Consider the following 17,264-nt stretch of genomic DNA (forward strand, 5'->3'; position numbering starts at 1 on the left):
GGGAGTATAGATTAGCTTCCTCTAGACCCAACTTGTATAGCATCTGTAAGTTTACTATAGTATTTTTAAAAAGAGCGTAGGGTAGCTTGCCTGTCTTGTAACTACCCTAAAACCTCAAATTTAACCTTTAAAAATTGGGAATGCCATAGATTTGTAGCTGATGTTCACATTAATTTGTATTCAGAAAACAATTTACAACAGGGTCACATCAAGTTAATGTCCTGTTATTTGACCTAGAGTAGCATTCGCTGTTGCAGATGACCAGAAGCCTATTCAGCGTTTTACAGATGGCACAAAAACTACCGATCGTGAAATCACAGGCCTCCCTGTTTCGGCTCTGTGACAGGAGTCTTACAGATGAAGGGTCAATACTAAGGAACCAGTTGTCCAAATCTGAATTCACCCCAGTCTCCTGCCAATAGCTGTTTTCAAATTATGAAGTCCTGTCTTTTTGCTAGATCATAAAGCTGAGGCTGTAGTAAGGGGGGAAGGTTATTAATTTGCCTTACAGTCTTAACAGTGCTCAAAACTGTGTTAACCTGGTTTTAATATGGCATCTCAGCCTTCCTCAGTGCCTCTGCGGCAATACGATCGTCCCTTTCTAGGCAGGTGGGACTGGCATTGAGGGTGATAAACAAGCAAGCTGGTGTTTGCGGGCTGCTCTCATTGAGGTCTTCCAAGCACGTGGAACAACGTGTGGTTTTGCAGAATTTGCAGGCTTTTCTTTGAACATGTTGGACACAGGCCTGCTCATGTTAAATCCAGGTAAAACTTTGCCTGTTGCTTCCAGAGGAACAGGGACTGCTGTTTGTGGTCAGACTTGTAGCTTTCTTATTCCTCTGTTGTACTGTAATTTATCGTTAGAGCTACAGAGGAGGTCTGTTGGACGTGCCTTTTTAAAGTCCAACTTTATGTGACTTTTCAGATGCTTCAACCTTATTTTTCATTCTTTTTATTGCAACATACAAGACCTTCTAAAATACTCAACAGAATTCTTGTCAGGTATTTGAGGTGTTAACCTCAGGTATATCTGCAGTGTGTCTTTCGCTATTGTTTGTTTTTCTTCAACTACTACTCAGATTATTTAAAAATACAAGTATTATAATATGATATCCTGTCTGCAATAACACTGAACAGGAGGGGCAAGAAGTCCTGCAATTAGAGATAATATACAGTCTCTGGCTGTGCAGCCATTTGTATGAAAGTCTTGGCCTAACCCCAGATAGGCTTCAGACTTCAGCTTTGCCACGTGAAATGCCCCATGCGTGCCCCATCCCCTGGTCTGCATGGAGAGCCTGTGACTTCTTGACTATTTCCATGTGGCAGTCCTGGTTAGCATGGCTTTTACCCACAAACTCAGAGGTGGCTTTGTTGGTTTTATAGTTGGTATTGCAGTTAGAGAGCAAATGTGAAAAACAGCTTCAAAAGACTGACTCGGAGTATGTACTGCTCAGAGTTTGTATTTAATCTTTAGTTGCTAGTTTCTGTGGGAGTTACCAAACCAGTTGAGCTACAGCACTGGCATGAAGCCAAATGAAAAATACAGTTTTCTTCACTGTAAACATGACTGTCAAGCAGTAATGTTTTTCTCAGCTTCATTTTAAAGGCATTATAATGGAAGAAAATGAAACTAAAACATGTTTTTATGCCAGTATTATACGTGGAAGAATGTTATTTCTTTTTTCTTTTAATGAAAAACTCTTAGAGAGTAGAACATACAAAATTATGTCTTAATAAATACGTAATCAGTTATCTGTGTTGCTAGATACTTGATGGAGTTGGTAAACCAATACATTTCTTATTCTGGTGTAGTTATGGTCAGAATGCATTTTTTTTTGCCTCTGCAAACATGAAAGATATGTAAAGTTCTTTATTTTTAGTCCTGTTTTGATAACAGAAAAAAATAGTGCCTGATAAAACTTAATGAATAATAACAGCAACTGCTAATCTCTATCCATTCCTTCAGGCTTATTTTTAAACTCTCTTTCAGTGGCCAATAGCTCTGTTACTCATCATCAGGTATTCTGCTGAACTTGGCCATCCTTGTTTTGCTTTTGGGATTTATTTTGTTGAAAAATGTGTAAGTTCAGCTTTGCCTTTCTAAGATAAATGCAAACTGTATTTAATGCTCACAGTGATTTCACCAGGACATTGTCTTGTAGGTGCAACTGCACCAAATGGGGGGGAACAACAGCATTTTCCCTTACTTTTCAGAATTAAATTTATCAGAGTTGTCTGCTTTGCCTGTAACTCCCTCTGTTTTACTTTGCAGAGTGAGGAAAAAGCTTGTTTAACAAAATGTCTGATCAGCTGCTGCTTTGTAAAATGGCTTTTTGGGTACTAGGAACGGAAATTGCATCTTGAAGAATGGATGTCAGCATCCATGTAACTTGATGCACCAGGGGATGAAAAATCCTTCAGTTGTGCTTCATTGTTTGAATGAGCTTCTTTAAGAGTTTCATAATAGAAAAGTAAGAAATAGGATTGGAAGGGTCTTTTATAAGGGTCTTCTTGTCTGTCCTGTGTCTTGAGACAGAATCAGCTGCAGTGAAACCTTTCCTGACAGATACTTGTCTCCCCTCTTCCTTATAACCTCAAATGACAGCAATTCCTGTGTTTGCCTATGTAATCTGTGCTAATGCTTCAGGTAATTAGGAAGTTTTTGTTAAGTATATGTAGCTAGTTGAACAACAGAATTTTAAACTAAATTTTATTAGGACCAGCACATTTTTATTTGCATATCTAATCCTTTTATTAAAAAATTCAACCCGCCTCACTTGGTCTGGATGTTTGCAGGCATAGAGAAACTAAGAAATCGTTGAAAGCAGACATACATGCTGTAGGTGAATTAATGAAATGGTGTCCAGCTTTCTGAAGTAAAAATGATGAAAGTTACACAAAGTTCTCTGTAGATCTCCTGAGTGACATTGATGCTGAAATCAGCCAGAAAGACCCTTCTTTCTGTGATGGAAACGACACCAAACTGATGTTCAGACTTTGCACTTACTGGTCAGTGCAATACATGCTGCAGTAGTAATGAATTGTATTCAGGTTTGGAAGAGGATAGTCAAGGAGCGCCTGTTTGACTGGGCACCTTCAAGATCTTGTGTATGAGTGGTAACATCACTGTTTTCTATAGCAATGTCCCATGTTTACCCTAACAAATAATCTTTTCTTTTGGATCTTGGGATGAGCCAGCTCCTCAGAGTTCAAGGTACTGTCCCAGCAAGGAAGTGTTGGAAACAACAGGCTATTGTTGCGCTTGGGCGTGCATTGTCCTGAACCCTGGGCGTCTGTATCCTGCCTTGCAGGCGCTATGAGCTCAGTTGCAGCTGCTGGCTCTGGGAAGGCAGCCCCAATTTCAAGGAAACAGTGAGGCACTAATGGCTGCTACCGCCAGCGATGGTCTCGGGGCAACAGCAGCTCTGCTGTTGAGGAGGGTTTTCTTAAAACGTGGGTTTTAAGGAGTTTGTAGAGGAGTAATGAGGTAGTGCTGTGGATCTTTGTGGGGAGTTTTCTGCGCGGTAATAAGAGGAGTAGGAAGAAGCACATAGAGCAAGCTTTGAAAACTTCCCAGGAGGCAGTGGCGTGGCATGCTGAGCTGGAGTGGAAGTGGACGTTTTGATAATGGAGAAGAGAGGAGGGGTGAGATGGAGGTTGGCCAGAAAGGATCCTGAAACTGCAGAAAAGGCATTATATTTAAGGAAAGATAGGGAGGGGAATTGATGACAGGGGAAAAAACTCGAGGAGATAGACTTGGGATGGGGCATGGACTAAGAAGGGTGTTTGCAGTAGTATTCTAAGTTGGAGTGAGATAGGCTTGTATTTACTGATGCCAGCAGAAGGGATGTTGCAATAATCAAGAGACAGGAAGATAAAAGTCCAGACAAGGGTTTTAGCTATGTACAGATAGATAAGAAAGACTGTATTTGAGAGAATTTACTCTGAAAGAGCTGTGAACCTTTAAATTTAGTTCATTATTTACTGATCTTAAAGATTATTTTAGTTACGTTTTCCTATCACGAAAAGGGGGGTGATGGGCTTTTGGTTTGGTTTTTTGTGTGTGTTTTTTTAACTTAATTGTCTTACTTTTTATTTTCCATTCTTTCCTCATGCTACAAGATCATTTTGCTGGGGCGGGAGCAAGGCTTTCTGCCTGCTTATGTGTCTGTGCTTCACATGGCAGAGTTGGGAAGGCAACCTACAGAGAGTGGCTGGCATCTCTGCAAGGAGTGGAAGCACACTGGTGTTGCTGTCTTCTAAGAATACTTAGTAAAGAAAAGTAAGGAGGGTAGCATTAAAGAAAACGAGAAGGCAAATCATTAGAGAAATGTTGATAGCAGCGAGAAAGGCGTTACATGAGGATCAGTGTTTTTTCTTTAACTGCGTAAATATTTTTAGTGTTATTTCAGAACTACTCTAGAGAAGGGGGCGAGGCTCTTATGGAAGTATCAAAGCAGCAAGAGCAAAGGGATTTGACTAGCTTAGGCTGTTCAGAATGGATTGACTGCGTTTCAGGTTGAGGTGCAGCCAGGGTGGGCACTGGGACTCAAAAGCTTAGGAGGGCTCTGGGTCTGCTAGTTTTAGGCATTGCCAGGGAGATTTCCATTGACCAAATGCAATGGAGAACATGAATTGCAGACTTGTAGGTGATGATTCATTTAAGCTACAAAACAAACTTCTGAAATGTTTAATCGGCACCGACCACAGTAACTAGGATATTTTATGCATGTCTGTATGGAGACAGATATTGGACATTCTGTCAGTTCCAGAAACATCCAGTTCTAAAAACATCCAGTAAAGCAATGAAAATGGACTTATGCGTGTCTTTTGGCTTTTTTTCCGGTGTAACAATGTTGCAGGCAGTGAGGTATTTCTTAAGGTCCTATGCCTGTTTCACTTGACAACATTGAGATGATACTTCTGTTTCCATTTTCTATAAAGTCAGGGTTACTCCGGTTTTCGGTAGTGACTTGGTTCTTGTGCTGCTCATCTTCACAGCCCGGAAGTCCAAAAAGTTGGGGAAATTGAAAGGCATGCACGAGGAGCAGGCACAGCAGCGGCAGCAGCCACCCCCTCAGAGCCCCGAAGAAGGGACGACGTACATCGCGCCCGTGACGGAGCCCTCTGTAAACACAGCACTTGTCCCCCACATGTCTGCTATCTCACCAGCACTTACTCCCTCTCCTGTTAAGATCCTTGAAAGCATTGAACCGGAGATCGTGTACGCAGGATACGACGGTTCGAAGCCAGACACAGCGGAGTACCTGCTTTCCACCTTAAACCGCCTGGCTGGCAAGCAGATGATTCAGGTGGTGAAGTGGGCAAAGATACTTCCAGGTAGGACCACGAGGCATTTGGTGAATGGTGGGGTTTTTTAGCTTAATGAACTATTTGCTTGACAAATTGCATCTTTAATCTGTGGGCTGTGTTGAAAACCCTCACGCGGGGGTGTGAGATGAACATCTGAGAGAAGATTGTTGGGTTTTTTGATTTATGTAATGTTTGTTTCATATATCTGTGATCGATATTTAAAAAGCTTTCATTTTGAATAATAGCCTCTTAAGAGGAAAACGTGTTTTGTCACTGAATGAAAAATTACGATTTTGTTTTTTCAGAAGTATACTTTGTGGGAGTGTTGCTCTTGTTCGTTAATACTAGAAAAATAATAAGCAACGTATTCAGTGCTGGTTTCGCCAGCCCTTGTAGAGCTCAATGTAGTTCATGGGTATTTTCTGGTTTTATCTCTAGGATTTAGAAACTTGCCTCTCGAGGACCAAATTACTTTAATTCAGTATTCATGGATGTGTCTGTCATCGTTTGCCTTGAGTTGGAGGTCGTACAAACATACAAACAGCCAGTTCCTCTATTTTGCTCCAGACCTGATCTTCGATGAGTAAGTATTCCTTAATGGTCCTTTTCAGTGCAGGCTGGAAGGATTACTCCATCTTTATTTGGTTTTCAGGCATACCTGCGGTCTAAGAAAATTTCAGCTGATTCCAACTTAAAAAGTAGTTTAATTTTTTTTTTTTTCAGTGACTCAGTTTTCAATTGGCAAAGCTTTGATACTGCCATCCGCTCCTCCTTATGTATGTGGATGTGTGCTCAAACTAGGACCATCCTGCTGGCTTGAAATAGGGCTGATACACGACCAAGATTTATAGAAAAAAACATTTTTTGGTATCTACTGGAGCTTGGACAAATATCTAACTTCTAGGAAATGTGAATGTTTAAATTGCCGGTTTTTTTCAGAGCAGTCATATAATGGTGCTTTTGTTAACAATATACAGCTGTTCAATGTGTTTTCTTGACAGTCTTAATTACCCTTCTTTGCAACCATGAAAGAAGCCAAAATGTTTTTTCAGTAATGAAACATAACTTCTTTTATGATGCATTCAGACAAAAAGAAGGATCAACTAAGGAACCATTCCTTCTGAGTATGTGTGTTCCTTCATATTTTAAGTTTGTGCTTTAGTGCTTTGCTTTTGATGAGTATAATTTAATTTCTGTTCCATTTGCCTAGTGTTTATTCCAAGACAGTAAAGTCAAAATTTAAGCGAATACACAAGCAGTCAAACTGGGGTCACGTCATATGCTTATCCCAGAAGGTTGGGGGTTTTTTTCTGGAGGTAAAAGAGAGACATAATCAATATGATATGGGTGCTCTTGAAGAAAGAAAGAAAAAAAAAAAACAGGAAAAGGATGAACAAAAAATAACTTACTGCTCAATCTCCTGAAGCGTTCTGAAATGTTTTTCTTGGAGAAGATGCTTTGTCACTGTCTATCTTAATAGTCTTTCTTTGATTTAGGAATTCCTAAATAATTAATGCATATGAGAGTGGTCCCAAAGCAGTGAGCAATATCAAACGAGGATTGTTTGGTTTGGGTTGGTTTTTTTTAAGAGGAGGAACTGGTGATTCACTGCATGTGGTTGAAAATGTAGCGTCAGCCATTTTCCTTGTTGAAAGCACCTCCTTGTTGAAAGCACCGACTTGGACATGAGAGAATCGTCACAGAAAAAGTACCTGTAGCTAAAGCTAAGTGAAAATGTGAACTTTGAAGAGTTTAGTTCTCCTGGGGAAATGTAGACTAAAATTTCAAACACAGAAGCAGCTTTCCCTCATCTGAAGAAAGTCAGTCAGGGGATCAAAATTTACTGGACAGGGAAATCAATCCTGCTTGCAAATAAAAGTGTATGTGCATTGCTAGCATTCTTGATACTGCAGCTAGAAGCAGCTTCCAGAAGTCGAGATCAATTGTGAGTTTTATGCTGCAAGCCTTGAAGGCAGGTGCCTGCAGAATTATACTGAGGTTGAGGTTGGGATCCAGTCAGGAAGAGGAGTGCAATGTCATGGAGTGCGAAATAAAAACAACCAGAACCAGATATGTATGTAATATAGTGATCAGGTCTTCTACGTATTTAACAATGTACTCATTGCAGAGCTACCAAAGGTAGCAGAAGGCAGGTGTTTGTAAAGAGAAGAAAAATAAATTACCAGGAGCTGTGTTGAGCTGCGTTGAGCTGCGAGATGTGGGACAGGGACTTTCAAAGTAGCTAATCAGGGCAAGAAATTTCCTTGGAGGTAAAAGAGTAGGAGTTCAGTGCTTACTCCAGAATGGTAATGGACACATCTCTGGAATGAGAGGGTTTTTCTCACTTCGCTCATATTTCATACTCAGTTGGAATCATGGGAGACATTTGTTCCAAGTTTCTCACGTTGCCACTCAGGGTGGTAGTTGTGAGACTGCATTCGGAGTCTGAGTTTTGGGCTCCCCAGCACAGGAAAGCTGTTGAGAAACTGCAGAGAGCCCCATGGAGGTTGGCCAAGGTGGTCAGAGGCTGGGTGGGACAGCGAAGGAGCTGGGCTCACACAGCCAGGAGAAAGACCATGCTGGATGCAGTGGGAATTTAATTGCAGCCTTCAGCTTCCTGATGAGATGTAGCAGAAAAGATAGAGTCAGACTTTTCATGGAGGTGCCCAGTGGAAGGATGAGAGGCTGCGATCAGAAGTCTAGGACAACAAACCACCTCCTGGGCAGCAGGAGAAGAAATTTCATGAGATGGTGAAATAGCAGAGCAGGTGCCCAGAGAGAACCTGGATTATCTGTCTTTGAAGGTGTCCAAGCCTTGACTGGGAAAGCCCCGAGCAGCCTGCTTCAACTTTGACATTAGCCCTGCTGCAAGCAGGGGGTTGGACTTGAGACCTCCAGAGGTCCCTCCCAGGCTAAATTATTTTGTGATTCCAAGTTCAAGAGATGCAGTCCTTTTCCCAGTTTTAACATAAGGTCAGAGGTGAATTGCTGGAACTGTGTAAGTCAGCCAATAAAGTTCAGCGTAGAAAGCATTCAGATAAGTACAAAACGTAATATATATTCCTGTGTGTGAAAAGCTACTGCTGTGAAGCTTTGCTCTGGAATTGCTGAAGGCTGGTCTTACCTTTACTTTTTGAGTACCTTGGAAATGTACTCAATGAACTTGGAAACGTGGTGTGTAGTTATAAACACGGGCCTTCATTTCTGTGCCATGAGGTTTGTCAGACCTCCCTAAGGTTCACTTGGTGTGCAACTTTTTGAGTGTTTTGCTGCCCTTGGCATTTTAGGACATGTATTAGTTGATGCAGAATGAAAGGGAGATGCTTTAAAATGACTTTTCCTTCTGCTGGCTTGAGAGAGTTATGTTCCTGTTATCACTTGGCCAAGATTTTCTTGGTATTTCTTCATATTGTGTCTGGAGAGGTCATTTTCCATCTCTACGCAAGAAGTAATTAGAAAGGTCCCTAGCCAGTAGCATGCACTCAGTGCCCCAGAGGGTTCAGCATTTTCTTCAATGAACAGTTAAAACAGAGTGAAAGTAGAGGTTGGCATTAGCAGAATTATGTTGCTTTGTTTTATGTTAAATGAATTTTCCGTTTACTCTTAACTCCTGTGAATAAAAGGAAGTCGTAATGTTTCTGGAAGGCCATGATATATGATCTTGTTTTCTTTCTTATTCTGAAGGCCTGTAAACAAGGCGAATAACAAATGATGATCTCTGTCATTAATAGTTGTTAAATGTACCTTTGATTGTATAAATACAGTGCAAAATGCCTCCCTACTCATACGTGGTTTGATTTCCTGTTAGGCTTATGGAAGCATTTCTTCACCTCCATTTAGTCGTTTTATATATCTAATTAAGTGTACTGTTTGTCTTTATGGATTATGCGTATATTCCATTGCTTTAATTGGGCTTAAGTAAACGCGAAGATGTGAACTGAGGGATAAGAAGATGGCTGCTCAGCCTGTTACAGAAATGCCTAAAAACAGCCTGAAAAGAGGCATGAAATATACCGGTGTATTTTATGCTGTGTGTAAGTTACACTGTGTGGGTTTTTTTAATCCATTTCTTTTGTAGCATAGTAGTTGTAATCAAAACTAATATTTTTATATATATATATATATATATATATATATATCTCTTTAGTTTTAATCCTCAGTAAATCTTTAAAAGACGGTCATATATGTGACACCACGTAATTCCTATTGCTGGTAAACACTCTTAAAGGATGACTGGTGCGTATCTAATAACACTCAAAAGGTGTTGCAGTAATGTTCTTGAGGCTGCAAGCTCAAATTCGAGAAGTTGCAAAATTCCAAAATTAAGGTGGTCTGTGAAATTGTAGTTTCAGTCCTTTGGGTACATGCTTTGAAGACCGTATCCATAACCAAACTTTTATGTTATCCCGTAATATTTTTCCCATGTGACTCCTTCCTTTTTGTATTGATCAAGTTGGATGAGTTGTAGGGATGATACAGGATTATGTAGTGAGAGACACTTGGATTTTTGCTTCATTTGTTGCCGGCAAGGAAGCCTTACCTTGCATGGATCTAGGGATTTGGGAGAACAGAGAGATATTAATGGGGAAGATTTTCTTAAGACATGGCAAACGACTATCCCTGATTCAAGACCTAAGCTCTGAGACGTTTCAGGTTCCTACTGCAAAGTAACAGAAATCCCACAGAAAAAAAATGGCTGTTGTTTATTTCACTCAAGGGAGGGAGAAAACTTCTCTCAAGATTTAACCAAAGACTTTAGCTGAAATTTTCTAATCTAATTCAACCTGAGGTAGGCATATGCATGGATAATTTAAGTCCAGAGCATTAAATTGGTAAAATTATACACAGCTGAAAGCAGGAGACTGAGTGGTGCTGCTTGGAATGGGTGCAAAAACAAAGCAAAGGATGTAGCAAAATACAATGTTTTTTAACGCTAGCTTATTTTCAGGGATTCTGTCTGAAGCTATGTAAAATGAACCGTTTGCTACAGGGAACAGCCTAAAACATGATTTTTAAGACGTGGTCCTGGAAGGTAGGGAAGTTAGTTTCAAATTCCCTTGGTCTCTCGACCATACTAGATGAATTAATCATTGAACTAATAGTTAAAATTATTCTTTCTCTGGCCGTGTCCTTTTGAAGGAAGAGTCCCCAGCGTTTTTGAAAAGAGAGTGTGACAGTTTAGGTCCTAGAAGAAATCTGATGATCTGAATCCTTTCAATAGTAGGAGTTTATGTGTGTGCAGTGCAAAAGTCAGGTGCTGAAATCCCAGAGGAAGGCAAGGGACGCTCCTTCTTGCTCACGTTTCTGTGATGGGCTCAGGCAGTTGCTGTCCTGCCAGCTAGTGGTGGCAACTTCCCAGGTATCTGCTTCCACCCATACATTAAGTCAGGGCATCGGCTGGCAACCTTTCAGAGGCTCAGGAAGGAATAAAAAGCATTTACGAGTGCAGCACTGCCAACAGAAACCCGGCAGGAGCGAAGATGTGGTGTGGCAGGGATCCTCGCCCCCCCGACATGGGAAACCAACAGGAGCGGTGGGACATGGGCTGCCATCGGGGCCATGGCTTGTGCTCCCAGTACATATTCCCCCTCCCAGCTGGAGGCCAGAAACTGCATCCCTCATGGCAAGCTGCCCTGCTTATCCATCCCTTTCCCTAAGGAAGAGGGAAGGTGGCTTTTCACCTCTCCGTAGGGCAAAAACCCAGCTGATGGCATTGCTGACAAATACTAAAAATCAAGCCATGCGTCCTCTTCGGCATGCGCTGGTTTAACCAGAGGGCCAGCCCGACGCTTCAGTTCCCCCGCAGGTCTCGATTTTTCTTTTGCTTTTAGGATTTACATGGTCTCTGTAGACTTCTAAATCCTTGGGGACTTTTGAAGAAGAGACTCAAATTCCGAAATTGTTTACTATTTTTAGGAAATTTACCCGAATTATCTTATTTACCATTCCAGCCTTATCTAGCTGTAAAATAGCAATGATGTGGGATACTGAAAGAGTTCAGTAATGCTGAGACACCGTGTTGAGACACTTCAGTACATTAAAGTACAGCATCAGTATTTCAACAGTATTTTGCACATGCACCGAATGACTAATGCGCTGTGTGTTTTCTTGCTCCTTTGATTGTTCTTGGTTTGTCATCTGCAGCATAAAGGACAAATCATAGGTGCATAAGTGTGCAGGTTCTGAATTTCCTAGCCATTGTACTTTCTTTCATCAGATTTTTACAGAGATTTTTTACCCTAGTCAAGGACTTGAGGATTTCCCTGATAAAAACAGCACTAGGCATCGTACAAGGTACCCAAAACTATTGAAGTGTGCTTGAAAAAACGAGTCTAAAATCTGGGGCCAGTTTTCACAAGCATTTGGATCAGCGATGTTTTTTTTCCATCTCTGAAATTATTGTATTACATCATATGCAGCTCAATCCTTACAGTAAAAAGGTTTCAGTAGAGGCTTCAGTTTATTGAATATTATCTATAAAACATTAAGAGCAGAATATACCAATTGATGTATTGGTTGGTGCTTTTGACTGATAAGGTGAAGCTTCAGGCCATGGATTTTGAACTAAGAAGTGGCTGTCCTTTCATTATTGCCATTTAAGGCAATTGTGACGCTACTGGCTACTTTTCTAGTTTGTAGTGCAGTATGGATGGCTTTTTCATTATAAAATTCAATCATCTACTCCAGATAGTGTTAAATAACCCAGTAATACTATGTATGTAATGTAGTTTAACAAACTAACGAAGGTTACTACAAATTAATATGAATCCTTCCTTTAAAGTGCAAGATTTAACTTTCAGTAAAATAAAAATGTAGTATTGCAAGGATCTTTCATGCTATGCCTTTGGTAATTGCCCCAAGTGGGAAGTTTTAAAATTTAAAAGCAGACAGAGGTTGATATTACCAATAGAGGAAAAAGAGAGAATACATTTTTCAAATGAGAAAGTTGATGTAGAGCAAATGAGGTAGAGAGAGGCAGAAAAACAGCTTCAGTAAACGGGGATTTCTGTGAAGTTTCTGTGCTAATGTCATGGGATGTGAATGGGCAGAGGATTTTGTAACATTGAGGAAAGTCGTAAAATTAAATTAAGAATTAAGATGTAGCTCGTCTGAATAGCTAAGATTTTATTTAAAATCTGCATTTATTAATTATGTGTATTTTATTAGTAAATAGCATGTTCATTGTCTCTTCATTATGTTCCTAATATCCTCTCGTAATATACTTGTGGAAGCTGGGACCATTAGGATTTGGTGTTGCGTAAGGCAGTGCAAGGATGCAGCTGCCTCTCTGTGCCCTTTCAGTGCTGAAGCCTGTAAATCTTTCTGATATTCTGATTTCTATAGTAACAGCAGGAAGATAAATGTAATAAAATAAGCTGAATATTTAAGAACAGCAGATTTTTTTTAACCTTATATACCTCGGAGCGGGTGGGGATGATTACTTAGATCATCTGTGAGTGGTGATAAAGCCAATAAGTAACTTCTTTTATTGTTTAAAAGATTACTTTTTCACCATTTACGTTTTGCAGGATGGCGGCTATTAACCCTTTTGGTTTCTTTTGCAATCTGTTAATCCTGTAGTGTCTAAATTTAGGTACATTTTTGTAATCTCTTTCATCTGGCAGTCTCCAAATCCCTCATTTTCAATTAGTATTGCCGCAATGATTGTTGATAAGAGTTGTCAATGTTCACTTTTTGCTAATAAATTGTGTGTGTGATTGCTGATCTTGCTAAAACGTCAGCAAGCACTCCTTGATATTCCTCCCTGCATGATTTTTGCTTGCATATATTATTTTGAAGAGGAGTACTGCATTCATACAATCTAAACTGTCAGTGCAGTGAGAAGTGGATACCTTTATCAGTAAATTTTTTATAAACATTGTTACTGTTATTTACTTTTTTTCATAAAGTGCAGCTCAGTTCCCATCCAGAGAAGTATATGAAAGGATTTTGTTACATACCCTTCCCAAAATAGTGCAGACACAGAGGGAAATTTTGAAGAACTACTGTCACACCTGTACATAATATATGTAATATGCTTCAGCTAGATTTTCCGAGTCTTACTTTGCTTTTTCTTTGTAAACAGGTCAATGGTTGGGCAAAACAATAGATTCAACTTCTTTGCATAAATTTCTAAAGGCTCTGGCTTTTAATGCCTTTATCTCTAAACACTTCTTAAATTTCTAGGGTGTTTTAGTTAAAACTCTGAAACTATAAAGGAAAACAGGAGATAAAGTAGTTTTAAGGAGATCCGTAAGAATGTGAAAACTGTCAGAAGAAAGGTCCATCTAGCACAGTTTCTCATCCTTTAAACTGGCCAGTGGCAAAGAAAGTGTGAGATCAGGACAAGGGTAAAATGATACTTCTTCGTTTGCCCGTTCCAGCAGTCAGTGAATTAGGTACTTTCTGAACAGGAGATTGCATTCGGACAATTGTGCTTAATAGCCCTTCCGTATCTTTCTTCTGTGAATTTGCCTAATACCTTTTTGAATACATTTATAATCTTGACGTCTAAAATGTTCTGTGGCACTCGCTTCTGCAATTTAATTACGCATATTTGTTTGTTGGAGATGTTTCTAAAGCAGGTAGTTGATAATTTAATGGAGTGCCACTTCATTCTTGTGTTTGTAGTAATAGTGGATATATTCCTTTTCACCCAGTGTATGCCATTTATTGCTTATAGATCTCTGTCAAGTCCCATCGTTTCTTCTATGAGCTGAAGAATCAGCTAGTCAATTTAATCTCCCCTTGTGTATCAGTTGTTTGCTACCCCTGGCTGTCCTCCTCTCCTCCCTCAGTGCTTTTGCTAGCACATTTTATTAATTTCGGGAGGAGACCAGAATGACACACGGTGTTCAGAGCGCAGTGGATTTACACAGTGGCAAAATTACGATTGCTGTCTTGCTCTCGACTCTTCTTCTCCCACCCTTCACTGAGCAAGCATTTTCAGAAGACAGAAGCCCCAAAAACCTGTTCCAGGTTACACTTAGGTCTCTCTATTGTGTGATGTTTGTTAATTTAGAGGCAGTTGTTTTGTATGTATGGTGGAAGATGATTATACTGCCTGCATTGTCTTGCAATTAGTGATTTTGACCTTCCATTTTGTCAGCCAGCCATACAGTTTTGCAAGATTTTTCAGCAGTTTTTCCCAGGCAGCTCTTGATTTCATTGTCTGGAGTCATCAGCAAGCTCTGTCACTTCCATAGGTCTGATTTTTTTCAGATGATGTATGAGTACAGTTTTCAGGCCAGGGCCCAGTGCAGAGCTCTGTGAGACTTCCCTGGTAACCTCCATTACTTGTGAGAGATGTCCATTTATTATTACCCTTGGTCTCCTATTTTTAAGCTGCTAATAATCCACGAAGAGCCCTCCTCCTTATCCCTGAGTTCTCTTTAAGAGCTTTCAGGAGATCTTTTTAATAGCTTTAAAACCCAACTTTGCTGTGATTGCATCCCCGCATACCTCCCGATGCAAAGCGCAGTGTGCAGGAGGTCCTAGACCAGTAATTACCCACGCTGGCACGCTGACAGACGGTATTGCAGCCCATACCCAAGCTGCATGCCCCAGTTTCCTTTGCGTGGAAACCAGGGCAGAGGAAAGGAGGAGGAGAGGGTTGGTGTTTGCTTAGGTCTCACCCCATATGGCCGTGGGATGCAGCTAGACCTGGCATGTGCAAAGCATTTCCGTCGTACAGACATTGCCCGTATCGACCAGAACATCCTTGTGCTATTGTCAGAGCACTCTTACAGATTCGTGAGACATGACCTCTCTTTGCCAAAGCTGTGCTGACTTTCTTCCCTTATAGCATATTTATTTATCTATTAGTGCTCCTCTTTCAATCGTTTTGCTAGATATAGAAATGAGACTTACTAGCCTCTGGTCTCTTGAGTGCTCCCTCCCCACTCCCAGATCCATTTTAAGAAATCAGTCACGTTTGTCACCTTCCACGCCTTTTATAAGGGCAATTTAAGCAATAAGCTGCACAGCACAGTTAGTAGTTCAGCAATTCTGTATTTAAGTTACTTTACAGCTCATGGATGGATGCCATCTGGTCTTGGTGATTTATTACTATTCATTTTACTGTATTTTTTTTTTTTTCTTTCTAAACCCTCTTCTACTCACACTTTAATCTGAAACTAGTTCTCACACTCGCTTACTGAAAAGGGAGACCCTGGTGCAGAGCCTTCCTGGACTCCTTCATGGAGAGCACTGATGCAAAGATTTTATTTAACTTTTCTGCTGTGGCCTGATCTTTCTCAAACACTTCTTTTTTTATCTTGATCATCTGTTGGCCCAGTGGATGTTCTGGCCGATTTCCAGCTTGTGATGTGTTTGAAACGGTTTGACTGTTAGTTTTTATGACTTTAGCATGAAGACTTGCGTGATGATTTTACATTTAACTTGGCATAATTATGGTCTCTTAGTATTGTCTCAGCATGACTTTGGGACATCCACAAGCCTTTTGGGAGGGTGTCTTTTCACTTCTCTCGAGGTCCTTGGCAGGAAGGGCTGGGATAGAGAAAACGTTTGTTCCTTTCAAGTGTCTGTCTGAACATGGTGCTGCTTTAATCTTTCTGCACGTCAGTGAGCTGTTTGGTGGCATCTCCAAATGCCTTTCATATGCATAGTGCTTCCTTTCGCTATTTTCTGTATAGAGTTAAATATTAATGTTCCAGATTAAAAGAAAAATTAGGAAGTAGTTTCTCTAAACTGGTATGAGAGGAAGGCATGCCTCGGTTGACTTCCAGAAAATGCCAGGCTTTGCATGACAGCATGAGCAAAGTCTTGATTTCCGAAGCATTGTTGGCACAAGAGGAGAATTGCTGCTGCATGTGGAATATAGCAGTAATTTTGCTGATGAACCACTGCAAGTGACAATGAGCCCTGGCATAATGGATATATAAAACAATACCAGATGGGCACCTTTTCTGGCTGGTGATACCTTTCTCCGATGAACTTTAATAGAGTATTTATTGTCATGTGTACATTATCATCACTTATTATTGAATGTGGTATTGAAAAAGCATTTTGGTAAAGGCATAATTATGTATTTTCTCATTTAAACTGTGATTTGTCTCTTTTGGAATGCAAATGCAAACCAAAAGAGAGTATTTGGTATCAGCATTCTGCTAACTGCATAATTAACTGTTAATTCCAGCAGATACTTGGGGTTTTTTGCTATTGATGTGCTTGGGATTTTAGGGTTACATAACTGGGTGATTATTAAGTCGGATTTTAGCACAAGTTCTCTGTTACTGATTGGGAGCTGAAACTCTCCTTTGGCAATCGTTATCCATGAGCTGTTGCCAGTTCCTTTGTTGGTAGGCATATAACAGGAGGACACTTAGCTGAAACTTTAAAGCAGCTCTAAATTTCTTAGTATCCTGGGATCCTTGTATCCTGGGATACTTAGTATCCTTAGTTACCTGGGATTGTATTCTCCAGGATCACCAGGAGGACTTTCTTGGGAGAAAACTAATTTTCAGAATTGACTCCTTTAAGTTCAGTGTAAAAATTGCCAAGTTTGTATGTCTGGGTGGCTAAAGCCCATAAAATACCAGCTATGTTTGTAGATCTGTTTTATTTGTGAAATGACCTTCCTTGTCTGATTATCAGTGTTCACCATTGGTGATCCTCGGTCTATTCCCTGTTTTGTCCTGGGTTCGGCAGTTTCTTCTGCCAAGGTCATTGCTGTAGTGCCAGTGCTCCCAGTTATGCAGCCCTCAGCCTGCAGCATCCCAGTCACCTGGAGAGAAGCTTGCAAGCAAGGTAAATGTTTTACCTTGGTAACAGTGGGTTTACACGTTCATGTGGCAGGTTTGGTGGGGGGAGATCATTACTGAAGTACTTCTCTTTCAGCAACTTTTGGAGCAGGAAATCTGTCTTTTTTGCATACTGTGCTTCCTTGCAGGGAGCAGCTTTCTCCTGTTGCATGTCAGATTCCTGCAGGA

At 40.4% G+C, this 17,264-nt stretch overlaps 1 protein-coding gene across 7 annotated transcripts in view; it reads left to right on the forward strand.

Annotated features, from left to right (window-relative positions):
• NR3C2 (nuclear receptor subfamily 3 group C member 2) overlaps positions 1-17,264 on the forward strand; it is a 219,030-nt gene that overhangs the window by 175,149 nt on the left and 26,617 nt on the right. For 6 of the 7 annotated variants that reach the window (XR_012775620.1, XM_075500932.1, XM_075500936.1 and 3 more), the window contains 2 exons: positions 5,002-5,340; positions 5,752-5,896. Coding sequence is in view for 6 of the 7 variants with exons in the window: in XM_075500932.1 (XP_075357047.1) it covers positions 5,002-5,340; positions 5,752-5,896 (484 nt within the window). In the remaining variant the exon portion in view is untranslated. Of the gene's footprint in view, positions 1-5,001; positions 5,341-5,751; positions 5,901-17,264 lie in introns of those variants that run through there. The other variant, XM_075500937.1, reaches the window with a different exon arrangement.

This window comes from Mycteria americana, chromosome 4 (assembly GCF_035582795.1).
Source record: "Mycteria americana isolate JAX WOST 10 ecotype Jacksonville Zoo and Gardens chromosome 4, USCA_MyAme_1.0, whole genome shotgun sequence".
NCBI classification, from domain to species: domain Eukaryota; kingdom Metazoa; phylum Chordata; class Aves; order Ciconiiformes; family Ciconiidae; genus Mycteria; species Mycteria americana.